The sequence below is a fragment of the Schistocerca piceifrons genome, chromosome 8 (assembly GCF_021461385.2).
Source record: "Schistocerca piceifrons isolate TAMUIC-IGC-003096 chromosome 8, iqSchPice1.1, whole genome shotgun sequence".
NCBI classification, from domain to species: Eukaryota; Metazoa; Arthropoda; class Insecta; order Orthoptera; family Acrididae; genus Schistocerca; species Schistocerca piceifrons.
Genome location: NC_060145.1, coordinates 40189027 through 40205616, shown reverse-complemented (window position 1 = coordinate 40205616; position 16590 = coordinate 40189027). Strand labels below are relative to the sequence as shown.

General features: G+C 39.3%; 1 protein-coding gene across 1 annotated transcript in view; it reads right to left on the bottom strand.

Annotated features, from left to right (window-relative positions):
* Positions 1-16374, bottom strand: part of LOC124711735 (2-oxoglutarate dehydrogenase, mitochondrial-like) — a 178774-nt gene extending 162400 nt beyond the window's left edge. Inside the window, exon 1 of the mRNA XM_047241947.1 lies at positions 16126-16374. Within this exon, the coding sequence (XP_047097903.1) occupies positions 16126-16374 (249 nt within the window). The remainder of the gene's footprint in view (positions 1-16125) is intronic.
* Positions 16375-16590: the final 216 nt, after the last annotated feature.

Sequence of the window (16590 nt, the reverse complement as noted above, 5' to 3'; positions counted from 1 at the left end):
CAGACATGTTACAAGTCTCCAGATAACTTCACAGCCACACTCAAATTCAACCTCAAAACAGATAATATTTTTGTCTACTGCAATGAACACAATCCCTTTGACTGTGTCTAATCTCTCTTCAATATATGTTCCATGACTCGCTAAATATTTCTTAACCCTCTTAACAGAATGGGTGATGATCACAGCATTCCAGTCTCATATGCCATCTGGCTACTTGATACTGTTTCCTGTTGCATCTGCAAACTGCATCCATGGCAGACCCTCTACTTGAAGGTAGCACACTGCCACAGACTTCATTTGCCATGGGACTCCAGCTCAATTCTTCTGTATCGGCCCCTGTGCAGCTGGCCTCCAGGGTTGATTGTCTCTGGGGCTCCGAGGGTCAACAGCAGCCTGCAGAGCCCCAATGGCCCGCAGTGGCTCGAACTCAGTGAACTACTTCAATCTGCCACCTTTCTCAACCCACACTAAGTATGTGAAGGAGATCAAATTTTTTACCATATGTGTGTGCCTACACTGACTGGGCAACAACTGCTGCACACCACCTCTCGCAGGTGACAGCGAGGTGGCATAGTGGTTAACATACTAGACTCGCACCCAGAAGGACAATGGTTCAAACCCGTGTCCGGCCACCCTGATTTAGGATTTCCACGATTTCCCTAAATCACTTTAGGCAACTGCCAGGATGATTCCTTTGAAAGGGCACAGGTGACTTTCTTCCCTATCCTTCCCTAATCCGATGGGACCGATGACCTCGCTGTTTGGTCCCCTTCACTAAATCAACCAACCAACCTCCCAGATGACCTAGCTGCAGGCGTAGTACATTTCTGGCACAGACATCTGCAAGCCAGCACAACAATGAGAACAACGACAACAACAAACACAATGTGGCTTGATGTTGTTGTTGTTGTTGTTGTTGTTGTTGTGGTCTTCAGTCCTGAGACTGGTTTGATGCAGCTCTCCATGCTACTCTATCCCGTGCAAGCTTCTTCATCTCGCAGTACTTACTGCAACCTACATTCTTCTGAATCTGCTTTGTGTATTCATCTCTTGGTCTCTCTTGTAATGGTACTTGAATTACACAACCATTATGGCACCTCACCTGAACCTCTCGATACCAGCAATATTCTACTGTGTTTCTGTAGAAATAGTTAACATATTTATGAGACAACATTCAGATTTGATTTCATTTGTGATACATCGATATGTTTATATTGCAATGATATTATTCTTATGTGTATTCTTTCTTTTGTCGCTATGATCTTTGACATACTTGTAACTCAGATTTTTGGGTGTGTAAGCGATTGTTAGTTAGTTGTTAAGTTGTTAGAGAGTCGGACGTGGAAAAAGTCAAGTGTTGGACGTCATGTCGGAAAAACGCATAACGTAGTCCGCTTATAAAATGTGAACTTTAACAGTGACTGTGACAGAGATGTTTTTAAGTATGTTTTGTATTGTGAAGTGATGTTTCGCGTTTACATGATATTGCAATAAAAGCAATTAAAAGGAAGTGTAACTTAATTTCGGAGTGCTGATTAATTTTTTACATCACCATTGTCCAGCAAAAGTGTAATCTTCAAGGATGGTTTGTGAAGCGCATCTACATAACTTTTGAATATAGCAGAATAAAATCTAGGCCTCTTTGCATCCGAGCTTGGAATCATAACCACATAGATTTTCAATGATTTAGCCATGATTTTACGACGAGACCTGCGTGGGAAACACAAAAAGATGAGTGCCTAGTTTTTTTATTATTACATGAAATGACTATTAACTGTGCTCTAATGACACCTGCCACATAATATGACTGATGTTGCCCGAAAATTTGTTTAGTAGCGTGAGCACCACCACAATTGTTATTAAAATTTTGACCTTTGTTGTGGTAGGGTTGTTATACCCTCTATGATTTTTACCCTCCATGCTGCCCTCCAATGCTAAATTTGTGATCCCTTGATGCCTCAGAACATGTCCTACCAACCAGTCCCTTCTTCTAGTCAAGTTGTGCCACAAACTCCTCTTCTCCCCAATTCTATTCAAGACCTCCTCATTAGTTATGTGATCTACCCATATAATCTTCAGCATTCTTCTTTAGCACCACATTTTGAAAGCTTCTATTCTCTCCTTGTCCAAACTATTTATCATCCATGTTTCACTTCCATACATGGCTACACACCATACAAATACTTTCAGAAACGACTTCCTGACTCTTAAATCTATACTAGATGTTAACAAATTTCTCTTCTTCAGAAAGGCTTTCCTCGCCATTGCCAGTCTACATTTTATATCCTCTCTACTTCGACCATCATCAGTTATTTTGCTCCCCAAATAGCAAAACTCCTTTACTACTTTAAGTGTCTCATTTCCTAACCTAATTCCCTCAGCATCACCTGGCTTAATTTGACTACATTCGATTATCCTCATTTTGCTTTTGTTGATGTTCATCTTATACCCTCCTTTCAAGACACTGTCCATTCCATTCAACTGTTCTTCGAAGTCCTTTGCTGTCTCTGACAGAATTACAATGTCATTGGCGAACCTCAAAGTTTTTGTTTCTTCTCCATGGATTTAATACCTACTCCAAATTTTTCTTTTGTTTCCTTTACTGCTTGCTCAATATACAGATTGAATAACATTGGGGAGAGGCTACAACCCTGTCTCACTCCCTTCCCAACCACTGCTTCCCTTTCATGCCCCTCGACTCTTGTAACTGCCTTGTGGTTTCTGTACAAATTGTAAATAGCCTTTCGCTCCCTGTATTTTACCCCTGCCACCTTTAGAACTTTAAAGAGAGTATTCCAGTCAACATTGTCAAAAGTTTTACCGCTGGGAATTCAGGATGTTACCACTGTAGGAACTACTCTTATCGCACATGGGACTATTTCCCTCAGCACTATATACCTCTGCCTCAGCAGTACTTAGGCTGGAACACGACCTCCGAGAAGCTGGTCACTGTTGAGAGACCACTCTGCAGTTCCTCATTTGGAACAGCTCCCGACCAGTGTGCCGATCCTTGATGGACCTTCACATCCAGGTGAACCTGACTTGAGGAGATAGGCTTCATGCTATGGCTCACTGTGTTAGGGTTTCATTACGCACCTTCCAATGAAGTTACTTGATAGTGTTACCTTTCCTTGTAACTCCAATCAGAGTTGTGCAGTAATAGGTAATGTTACCTCTTCTTGTAGTGGTATCCCAAATAACAAGGTATAATTTCCAATCCACTTGATTGCTGTTATTTTCGGAGTGCACCACACATGCTGGACAGTTTGTAGTTGCAGAAAAGCACAACACAAAGAGGATGTCTGATCACAGTGTAGGTACATACACTGCAGTATGTATGCCATGAACTGCAGCACTAGATCTATCATTTCTACACATTATGAAGCAGAAAAATATTATTACATTCTATAGTTTAATTTTAGAATTTTTTCTTAGTTAAACATTTAATTCCTCTGTAATTAAGTTGAAACTGCATTTAAGTTTAGACCTACACTACTAGATAGGTATAGATTAGGGCAGCCAAGATTCCAGCTCACAGGCCATGCCATAGCACTTAGCCTCGTTGCACATTTCCCTAATCACCATGCTGCACTGTCTGAACAGGAGGAGGGGAAAGAGATGGGAAACTGTGAACATGCCACATTTAAATGCTAGTACAGTAACACTGTGTATTTTATATTTAAGTTCTCAACAATGTAGATAAAAAAACAAATTTCAAGTATTAGTTAATTATTTTTGGTGTACTGAAGCCTAATTTTTATCTGGTACAAACTGTTGGCATACAGACGGATGCAGAGAATTACACAGATTTTTGCACTCAAGCTGCCACGTCATCACAACTTACAGAGTTTCATAATCGAAAAGAGGTCTTTCACACAAATATGTCAATTGAAACAATGTAGCACTTTTGCAACTGCATTATGGACATGGGCCAACAGCCTTGCCACATCCGGTGATGCCTAAGGGCTGAGGATAACACTGCAGCCGGGCAGTACCATTGGGCTTTCAAGGACTATTCGGATGGTGTTTGATTTCATTTTTAAGTATGGACACACGAAAACTCTTACCTGAGAAAAGCAGTCTAGACATCCTGGACAGTTTTGAGGTAAAAGGATTGGTCATTAAAATGGGAATTGCCTTACAGAACAATCAGTTACATCTGCACATGCACAGGCAGCAAATTGTCTTTTGTTGTTGGTTTTTTGGGAAAGGAGACCAGACAGCGAGGTCATCGGTCAAATTGTCTCAAAAACTGATGTAAGATTGATAGAGTCCTCAAAATGTTTATGAAGCTGTCCTTGTAATTTTTTTCAAAACAGTAGTGAGCTTTAGGGAACTGGCTTGTGTCTGTCAAACTGTGTCTCTTCTATAATGCAATTTTCTTTTTAAATGCATACCCATCAAATCTGAAAGAAGTTCTTTCTCACCTTGCAGTGTCTTACTGTGGGCAGTGTGTAGTGAAGTCCACTCAAAAGGCGAGGTCTGCCATCCATTCCAAATGTTCTAATTTTCATCCAGCACTCCTTTTTCCTTCATAAACTCAACAACAGTGAGTTTTATATCAAAAAACCATTCCAGTAATGTCTGCTGAATTAACCAATATAAAACTTCCTGGCAGATTAAAACTGTGTGCCGGACTGAGATTCTAACTTGGGACCTTTGCCTTTCGCAGGCAAGTCCTCTACCAACTGAGCTACCCAAGCACGACTCACGCCCCGTCCTCACAGCTTTACTTCTGCCAGTACCTCGTCTCCTACCTTCCAAACTTAGCAGAAGCTCTCCTACGAACCTTGCAGAACTAGCACTCCTGAAAGAAAGGATATTGCAGAGACATGGGTTAGCCACAGCCTGGGGGATGTTTCCAGAGTGAGATTTTCACTCTGCAGTGGAGTGTGCGCTGATATGAAACTTCCTGGCCAAGTTCAAGTCTCGGTCCGGCACACAGTTTTAATCTGCCGGGAAGTTTCATATCAGTGCACACTCCGCTGCAGAGTGAAAATCTCATTCTGTTAACCAATATACTTTCCAACATATATAAAGTCTCTGTACTCTTCATTCAGTTCCATTGAAAACTGTTTCACTGACATCATAATAATGCATGTGACTCCATACATTCTACTATTCATAACATCAATGCCACATGCCTGCAAATCTACCTTCATCTTCTTGATGTACTGAACAATAAATCCCATCTGTCAATCACTGCAATGTTTTACTCTTTCATTGTCAACTAAATCTTTAAATTCTTTGTGTGTTGTACAGTAATATCATTTTGAAACAAACTGCATAATGTTTACTGAGAATTCTCATCCCTCTCCTCTGTAATCCTGTGAATGAGCTGTGTGTGCTTGATACTGCCTGTTGCGTAGATATTACATATATGGTTTAGGATTCTTATCTAAAAGAATTTTCCCCATAGTCAGTCATTCCTTCTCATCCCATTTGGTAAGTCTCCCCAGCATGGGGTTCTGGGTGACTTTTCCGTTAACTCAGCTCATTTCCTAAACATCACCAGCCCTTTTCCTTCATCCCTCTTTCTTTCCCTTCAGCCCTTCCAGCAGAAGTACGTAGTCACTGGCTTCTAAAGCTAGCACATTTCCACAACTTACGCACCTTTTCTCATGCCACCACATGGCGAATAGACCTTTTTAACAACTGAATTATATTAGATTTTCAAAAAATGATTTTTCATTAAAATATGAAAAGCATAGATTGCTACTCACCACATAGAGCATGCATTGATTGGCAGACAAGCACATTCAAAAGGGCTCTCAGATATTATTCACTATTGGACTCAGCCCATCATAGATGTAGACACAACAAAACACATACACACCTGCTCAAAATGGTCACTGTTGTCTCCAGTGCTAACACCCATCTGTGACTGTATCCAAGGGGAGCAGTGATCTTTGCTGGGGTGGGTAGTGAGGGTGAGAGGCATCAGACTAGAGGTAAGGGAAGATTCTAGTCCTGCCTGTGGGAGTATACTGGGACATGGTGTGGATAAGCTAGTGGACTGTTAGGTGCACCAGTGGGAGGCTGTAAGATGTGCTGTGAGGGCCAAAATGGGGAGAGGAAAGATGCAGAAAAGGGAAAAGGACTATCGATGTGCACTGGGCATATAGAAGGGTGAATGAGACTGGAATTGGAATAGGGAAGAAGAAGGCAGGGAGAGGATAGGGACTGATGAAGTTTGAGGCAGGGGAGGGATTATAGGAACAAACAATATACTGCTGGGAGAGTTCCCGTCAGTGCAGTTCAGAAAGTTTCAACACTCATACAGAATGATAAGTACATTAACAAATTCGATCTTCAAACATAAATCAGTAATAAGATAACTCTGAGAAGCCAGCTGAGATTTAGAGAGACACATCTTGAAAGGAGAAGCAGCAGAAATAAATGTGTTCAAACACGAAGTATATGCAGTAACAGAACAAGTATGAAGTGGTTCAAGGAAACAAACAGGGGGAACAGATTAAAGACTATTGAAGGAAACCAAAAATGAGGCTTTGAAAATGCCACCTGGTCCTTAACTGGCCATAATGAAAGGGGAGAGAGAAAAAAAATTACTTCATCAACTCACAACCAAACTATTACCGTCCAATCCAACCTAGATCGTTACAGATCAATCTTTCACCACAACTTACATTCCAAGAATTGATACGGACTAAAAAAAATATTGTCAGTGTTCTGTTCTCCTTCTGCTGCCCACTTGTGGCATCACATGCTACATCATCATCATGTTATGAGATGATGATGATGATAGCTGATATTGGTAGGTTGCATACAGATGTACAGGGTTGTTATAATGAAACTTTCGCTACTTGGGACCATTCCCACTACAAACAAGTTATTGTAGGACAATGGAACATTTTTAAGGGGATACAGAAGAGAAATAATAAATAAACCACTGAAGAAACACATTAAAAATTTCCACAAGAGGGTGACATTTGTTAATTGCCTATCATGTTTACATTCCAGTTTACAAATACTGCTCAATGTGATGGCCATCTGCATCCAGAACAGTCTGGAACTGCACTAGAAATACCATTTCACAATTGTTCACTGCATATTTAAGAGATTAAGTATCATTTGCTATTTAATGAGAGTGCTTGAAAACTTGTTATAAGGATTGTCTAATGAATATTTATTATGCTAATATATATTCTATTCTGAAGTATGGGATCACTTTCTGGGGTAACTCACCATCCTGCCTAAAACCCTTCAGGATGCAAGAAAGGATAATGAGAATCATGGCTGGAATAAAAAGGAACACACCCAAAGACCACTATTTAAAAGGACAGGGATTCCTCTTCTCCCATGTACTTAAATCTTTGTAAGTGCAATGTTTACTAAGAAATATGCAATAGCAGATCCTACTGCTCTCCTCAAAAATGAAGATCTGCATCGATGTAACACATGACAGAACACTGACTTTCACATGCTTAAAATAAAAACCAGTTTGTGCCAAAAGGGAACATTACACTATGGTACAATTATTTACAGTCAGTAAGTTGCCAAAAGCAATTACAGTAATAAGTAATCTAAAAAATTTAAAACAGTATTAAAAGAATATCTATTAATGCATGCTTCTATAGTCTGGAAGAGTTTCTCCAAAATCTTTGAGAGCTCAGGAAAGTCAACGTTATGTGTATAAGCCACATTCTTTATAACTTACAAAAATATCATGTAAATATGAGTACTATGTGTAGCATGTAAAGACTTAAATTGTGTGTTTTGGGATCATGGTGCATTTTTTTTTTTTTTACTGTTATATTTAGCTTGTCCCCTCCCTAAAACCACAAATTTCCCATGGTTGTCCCATTAGTTTGATTGTATTTTAGGAGGGAGATGTTATTGTCTTATTTTATACATATTCTCAAGTTTGTTGCTATGTGCATGTAGTGACATCATAGGTGCCATATTGGAGACGCTTAGAATAGCCATTTCCACTACATTGATGACGTCATGGGTCAAAGCAGACGGGTGGAATTGCACACTTCCATAATACTGTCACCATAACAGTACCAGTTCTTAAATGGCAAGTCATGACACTAACACTATGCACTAACAATAGAAATCCGGCAGTGCAAAGCCTGAACATCATTCCTACAAAGTTGGCTAAAACACATGGTAAATAGTTTTCTATCTACAATGGTTCAAATAGCACAAGTTTAATTATAACCACCCTGTATATATGCCACAGGCAATACATATTTTTAGGCTTCATCACTGAAGACAGTACTGACTAGAAACAATCCCCAATGCATAGGTGTGTTAATAGGTCATCAATTTACCTCAGTGGTTGGCAGGAACCTGCTCATGATCAGCTCACTGGCTTCATGAAACACAGCTCGTACCTCATGTTCAGCCACTTTCTCCCAATGCCACCACATCCTTTACCTCAACAGGAAGGCCATTGTATATAGGAATACAGGGCAGTGTGCCACTGATGGAATGGTGCTGGCCTTTTGGCAGCTAACTGGTAACATCCTTCAACAGCTACGACATTCAGTAAGATCCAGCACAGAAAGGAGGTCAGCATTGGTCATAATGTCACCTGTCTTTCATTGCATTGCCATCACAGTCATGGGGCACAATCATTCCTATGGAACCGAACATGATTCTGTAAGATGTTTCTTGCACTTCAGTAAATGGAAAGGATTGTCAAAAAATGCACACTCCCCAGTGGACAAATTCAAAAGTTGGAAGATATAACGAAAGTAAAATCTACGCAAAGAACTAAGAGTGCTGCAGATGTCTACAAATTCGAAATTCATGTAAAATCAAATGGAAACATTGCTAAGAAATAAAAAGTGATGTACTAATATCATTATATTTGCAGAAATGTAATGACAAGAGATCCACAAAATTTTAGCAACAACATTCATTAATTTATGGAAAGGGAAACAATATTAAACACGGACATGAAAATGGTGCTAACAGCATACAAAAACAGAATTAGTGCATTTAAAAAAACTGTGGTGACTTATAGCTATTCCAAATAAAATGTCTTTCAACAATTTCAAATCAAATAACAGTTTGAGAACAAAATAAAAAAAGAAGAGAAGATTCAAGTTCAGAGCAACAATATCACTACTATGAAAAGACTATATATATCAACAGTACAATGCATTGGTTAATGTACATACCAGGCACTGTAATAGTAAGCATATGCTAAAGAATATTAGTTGAACATTTTTTATGTTTTTCCCCCTCTTAATGAACAAGATACAAAATGCAAAAAAACTGTTGGGAGTAAGACAGAGACAAAATGAGAGGCCCAGTTAATGCTAGAAGGAGAGAGCATTGGATGAACTTTAAGACAATATAATTGACATAACGCAATATCCTTCACTGGCATATTAACAATTTGTATCATTTCAAAATACAAACATAACAGAACTATAAATTAGTTATGATAAAATGAGGTGGTGCTGACCTAAGATTCTGGAGACTGAAGTTTAAGCTCTTTCCAGCATCCTGATTTAGATTTCCCTAAATAACTCCAGACAAATGTCACAATGGTTCCTTCAACAAGGCCACAAACAACAACTGTCCTTTCCTCGATAAACACATATGAGTATGTTTTCAATGTAAAATGATCCTTGAATGAGTATATTACTAATATGAAAATATGACAAAATTTGTATATATAATACAGAAAATAAAAGCTAAGTAGTATAGGACATTATAAAACATGAAACTGGAAAATGCATACACAAGGCTAGTCAGTTTTTCAAACAGACCAGAGTTAGGACAAGGAACATAGCAGCACATTCATGGTCCATAAATCACCAGTAGCTGTCCTTGGAGTGAATAGCAAAGAAAAACAAGCAGTGTTTTACATTGTAAGTTATCTGGAGTAATTTGTGTTTAAATCAAAGAAAATTATACATTAGGGACCAACTGAATGAGGTAGTGCACTTAAGACACTTGTCTCATATGAGAGAGCTCTGTTCGGCCATCGTCATTTAGGTTTTCTGAGGGTTTCCTAATTCATTTCAGGTAAATGCCAGGATGATTCCCTCAAGGCCACGGCCAACCATGTGTCCTATCCTCACAAAAGTATACTCATATATTCTGTATGTAAGTATATTTTGAGCTATTTATTTTCATTCTGTTATGAAGACAATTCCTATTTCAGTGTAAGAGAGCTCTGGATGGATGAACAAATAAAATATAATAATGCACAAATGAAATATAGTGTAGGAGTAGAACGACTGAAAACCTTCAGGAATTGGCAAATTATGTAAATGACTATTTTTCTGGTATTGTGGAGAAGCTGCAACAATATCTTCCTAAAACAGTGCAACACTGACAATCACTTACACAGCAAACAAAGTGATGATGAGACAGTACCCTCACTGTAACAGATAAACACCAGAATTCCTATTAGACAAAGAAAATGAAACCCTCAAAGATGTTTATGGTTAAGCACTATGTGGTACATTAACATTCAACATAAAGAAAATAAACAGTATGCACTTCAGCAAAAAGAGGGAAAAACAACTCTGTCACATTACGCATAGATGAGAAATCTATAGATTGTGCTTGTTATCCAAAATTTTCAGGGATGAATACCGATTGTTAGTGAACACTGAAAGAACACACAAAGCTACTAGGGAAAAAACCAGCATGTTGTGTTCATGGGGTGCTATGTAACAGACAATCTCTTGTGGTGACATACTATTTCAACAAACTCACTATGAAATTCTTTTCTGGGGACTGAAGACATGAAATATGGTCACAATTTTTAGACTGCAGAAAAGAGCTTAAGTTACATATTGCCCACCCCCATGAAATCTCGCTTGTGGTGACAGAATGATCTGTACAACACCTAAAGTCTACATTAGGAAATGTGAAATGTGTTTTATTCATCTCATAATGTACACAATTCCAGAACATATGTCTGATGTACAGGAGACATGTCAAGGTTACAATTGGCTTATTTAAAATTTTGTCACACTTACAATAATACTTTGTGGAGAGTTTACTTACTTGAAATTCGTCAAATTTACAGGATTTACATCTACTATAACTATCATAAATTTTTATTCCATTTTAGGGATCAAGCTCAAAGTATCACTTTGTCCTTCATGAAATCTTCCACAGAGTAGTAGCATCGTTCAATAAGAAAATCATGTAACTTGCTTTTTAAAATATTTATCTCCATATTCATTATGTCTCACCCTTTTATTGTGTTGTGTATTTTCATGGCTATATACTGAGGAGTTTGAGCACACAGTTTTAAGCGATGAGAGATGAGCATAAAGTTCTCTTTATGTCTTGTGTCATGTTGTTGTAGTGGTCTTCAGTCCTGAGACTGGTTTGATGCAGCTCTCCATGCTACTCTATCCTGTGCAAGTTTCTTCATCTCCCAGTACCTACTGCAACCTACATCCTTCTGAATCTGCTTGGTGTATTCATCTCTTGGTCTCCCTCTACGATTTCTACCCTCCACGCTGCCCTCCAATACTAAATTGGAGATCCCTTGATGCCTCAGAACATGTCCTACCAACCGATCCCTTCTTCTAGTCAAGTTGTGCCACAAACTTCTCTTCTCCCCAGTCCTATTCAACACCTCCTCATTAGTTATGTGATCTATCCATCTAATCTTCAGCATTCTTCTGTAGCACCACATTTCGAAAGCTTCTATTCTCTTCTTGTCTAAACTGTTTGTTGTCCATGTTTCACTTCCATACATGGCTACACTCCATACAAATACTTTCAGAAACGACTTCCTAACACTTAAATCAATACTCGATGTTATTAAATTTCTCTTCTTCAGAAACGCTTTCCTTCCCATTGCCAGTCTACATTTTATATCCTCTCTACTTCGAACATCATCAGTTATTTTGCTCCCCAAATAGCAAAACTCCTTTACTACTTTAAGTGTCTCATTTCCGAATCTAATTCCCTCAGCATCACCCGACTTAATTCGTCTACATTCCATTATCCTCGTTTTGCTTTTGTTGATGTTCATCTTATATCCTCTCTTCAAGACGCCATCCATTCTGTTCAACTGCTGTTCCAAGTTCTTTCCTGTGTCTGACAGAATTATAATGTCATCGGCGAACGTCAAAGTTTTTATTTCTGCTCCATGGATTTTAATACCTACTCCGAATTTTTCTTTTGTTTCCTTTACTGCTTGCTCAATATACAGATTGAATAACATCGGGGAGAGGCTACAACCCTGTCTCACTCCCTTCCCAACCACTGCTTCCCTTTCATGCCCCTCAACTCTTATAACTGCCATTTGGTTTCTATACAAATTGTAAATAGCCTCTCGTTCCCTATATTTTACCCCTCCCACCTTCAGAATTTGAAAGAGAGTATTCCAGTGAACATTGTCAAAAGCTTTCTCTAAGTCTACAAATGCTAGAAATGTAGGTTTGCCTTTCCTTAATCTAGCTTCTAAGATTAGCCGTAGGGTCAGTATTGCCTCACGTGTTCCAATATTTCTACGGAATCCAAACTGATCTTCCCCAAGGTCAGCTTCTACTAATTTTTCCATTCGTCTGTAAAGAATTTGCGTTAGTATTTTGCAGCCATGACTTATTAAACTGATAGTTCAGTAATTTTCACATCTGTCAGCACCTGCTTTCTTTGGGATTGGGATTATTATATTCTTCTTGAAGTCTGAGGGTATTTCGCCTCTCTCATACATCTTGCTCACCAGATGGTAGAGTTTTGTCAGGACTGGCTCTCCCAAGCCCATCAGTAGTTCTAATGGAATGTTGTCTACTCCCGGGGCCTTGTTTCGCCTTAGGTCTTTCAGTGCTCTGTCGAACTCTTCACACAGTATCATATCTCCCATTTCATCTTCATCTACATCCTCTTCCATTTCCATAATATTGTCCTCAAGTACATTGCCCTTGTATAGACTCTCTATATACTCATTCCACCTTTCTGCTTTCCCTTCTTTGCTTAGGACTGGGTTTCCATGTGAGCTCTTGATATTCATACAAGTGGTTCTCTTTTCTCCAAAGGTCTCTTTAATTTTCCTGTAGGCAGTATCTATCTTACCCCTAGTGATATATGCCTCTACATCCTTACATTTATCCTCTAGCCATCCCTGCTTAGCTATTTTGCACTTCCTGTCGATCTCATTTTTGAGATGTTTGTATTCCTTTTTGCCTGCTTCATTTACTGCATTTTTATATTTTCTCCTTTCATCAATTAAATTCAATATTTCTTCTGTTACCCAAGGATTTCTACTAGCCCTCGTCTTTTTACCTACTAGGTCCTCTGCTGCCTTCACTACTTCATCTCTCAAAGCTACCCATTCTTCGTCTACTGTATTTCTTTCCGCCATTCCTGCCATTTGTTCCCTTACGCTCTCCCTGAAACTATGTACAACCTCTGGTTCTTTCAGTTTATCCAGGTCCCATCTCCTTAAATTCCCACCTTTTTGCAGTTTCTTCAGTTTTAATCTACAGTTCATAACCAATAGATTGTGGTCAGAGTCCACATCTGCCCCTGGAAATGGCTTACAATTTAAAACCTAGTTCCTAAATCTCTGTCTTACCATTATATAATCTATCTGATATCTTTTAGTATCTCCAAGGTTCTTCCATGTACACAACCTCCTTTCATGATTCCTGAACCAAGTGTTAGCTATGATTAAGTTATGCTCTGCACAAAATTCTACCAGGCGGCTTCCTCTTTCATTTCTTACCCCCAATCCATATTCACCTACTACGTTTCCTTCTCTCCCTTTTCCTACTACCGAATTCCAGTCACCCATGACTATTAAATTTCGTCTCCCTTCACTACCTGAATAATTTCTTTTATTTCATCATACATTTCTTCAATTTCTTCGTCATCTGCAGAGCTAGTTGGCATATAAACTTGTACTACTGTAGTATGCGTGGGCTTCGTGTTTATCTTGACCACAATAATGCGTTCACTATGCTGTTTGTAGTAGCTTACCCGCATTCCTATTTTTTTATTCATTATTAAACCTACTCCTGCATTACCCTTATTTGACTTTGTATTTATAACCCTGTATTCGCCTGACCAAAAGTCTTGTTCCTCCTGCCACCGAACTTCACTAATTCCCACTATATCTAACTTTAACCTATCCATTTCCCTTTTTAAATTTTCTAAACTACCTGCCCAATTAGGGATCTGTCATTCCACGCTCCGATCCGTAGAATGCCAGTTTTCTATCTCCTGATGATGACGTCCTCCTGAGTAGTCCCCGCCCGGAGATCCGAATGGGGGACTATTTTACCTCCGGAATATTTTACCCAAGAGGACGCCATCATCATTAACCATACAGTAAAGCTGCATGCCCTCGGAAAAAATTACGGCTGTAGTTTCCCCTTGCTTTCAACCGTTCGCAGTACCACACAGCAAGGCCGTTTTGGTTAATGTTTCGAGGCCAGATCAGTCAATCATCCAGACTGTTGCCCCTGCAACTACTGAAAAGGCTGCTGCCCCTCTTCAGGAGCCATGCGTTTGTCTGGCCTCTCAACAGATACCCCTCCGTTGTGGTTGCACCTACGGTACGGCTATCTGTATCGCTGAGGCACGCAAGCCTCCCCACCAACAGCAAGGCCCATGGTTCAGGGGGGGGGGGGGGGGTCTTGTGTCATATGAGTGTTCAAAATGAGTTTTTTTTAATAGATCAGCTCTGCTGCATAGGAAAAGAACCACCTCAAAGATGTATAAAGAGGGGACAGTTAATATTTTTAGGTCTTTAAATAATGGTCGACATGATGCCCTCGGCTGTACTGAGCACATGCTGCGAATGATTCTTTTTCAAAACTTTAAAATTCGTGTGAAGGGACAATTTGGTTGTGAGTGTGCGAAGCCAACAAATGTGAAAGCAGAAATCTGGATGTGGTAACAAATTGACCAACAGTGAAGCCTTATGTTTATGTCCACACCATATTGAAAAATGTAAAGCGGGAGGGCGGGTGCTGGCTCCAAGTTACATTTACCAAAAAAGAGGCCATAGAATTATAGTTCAAAGTAGTAATCAGGCCCACTGTAAAGAACTATTTAAAAAACTGGTTTCCCTGCTGCAACAAGTGAGTGCATCTACCAAACTTTTTTGGAAATCAGAGAAAATATTACTAAGTATTTCACTATTAGTTCAATATATAATCATGGAACAAGAGCCAGTCTACTGGGCATATATTTGTCATGGAAAAACAAACAAAAAAACTCAAAACAGCATTTTCTGTAAGAGAATAAAATTGATAAATTGTCCAAGGAAATGTAAAAGATTACTAGTACACATCTGTTCAGAAACGCAGCTAAAACAGTCTTCATAAGTAACATATACCACTTAGAGTGTTGTGAGCAGTGATTAATAAAGAAAGGAGACAACTACAACAACATTGTCACATTATAGTACATGATCACTATGCAATGCTTTTACAAGAATATCATGTGACAATACCTACAGTGATGATATTAAGTCTTGTTATTATCCTGCACTCAACATCTCACTCATTATTGGGGGAGGGGGGAGGGGAGTGCTGAGTTTTTCGAGCAAACTGATGGGAGGAAGACAAGCATTGGTGTATGTTTCTGCATCTGGAGACAGTTTCCCGAACAGACTGGAGGGAGCGCAAAGGGCACTGCAGTGTTTTCACAGTCCAGGAGTCATCAGCAGGTGTTGTCAGTATGCACCTTGATGCATACAAACTGTGTTTTATATTATAAGTTATCTGACAAAAACCGCATGTAAATCATAGTACAATGTACAACAGGAGCCAAATGAACGAGGCAGTTCAGTTGTTATGACACTGACCGACCTCATATTTGGAAGGTTGGAGTTTGGTCTGGCCAGTCATCCTGGTTTAGGGTTTCGTAACTCATTTCCAGAATATGCCAGGATGAGTCCTTCATAAAGGCAAGGACTGGCCATCTGTCATATCCTCACAAAAAATTTATTTATGTATTCTATGTTTAAGACATTTTCATTGTATTAGGATAACAAACCAACCACTGAGAGATGGTTCCTGGAGAATAAATAAGTCAAATGTATGACATTTCTTACTATATACCTACATTTGCTTCCCCACTAAATTAGCTGAACAGCAGAAATGCAAGATCCAGCAAATAAGTACAACTCGTAAAGCCTACAAATGGGACAGCAATACTTACCACATGAACACTTTTCGGGTCAGCTAACCAAGCATTGTACATTTCTTCCACATATACTGATGAAGTTCCATTGAGAAATGGTTCTGGTGCAACAGATGCACTGTAATTTCGGATGCTGGTAACTGACAGTGAGCTTGTAGCACTTCCTGAACGCAACAGCCACGCTGCATATCTTTCAGGTCCTGCAGCCCGTGGAATTAGTGGTGTGAGAGGTAACAGATTTATTAATACTGATCTCGCACGATGCATCTTGTTTGCCTGAAAAATGGAAGTAAAAAGAGAAATATTGCCTCTCGGATACGGCAAACGAATATGAAACATTAACTTATTCGTGTACGAGTAGTTTGTCCCAATAGCACATGGCAGTTGCAGCCGAGAGGCGTTGTAAGCAGTAAGAAAGAGTGTGTGCTTTCTACTTCTAAACAGACACGAATCGTATTCGGCACAGCGCACAAGTCAGGATAT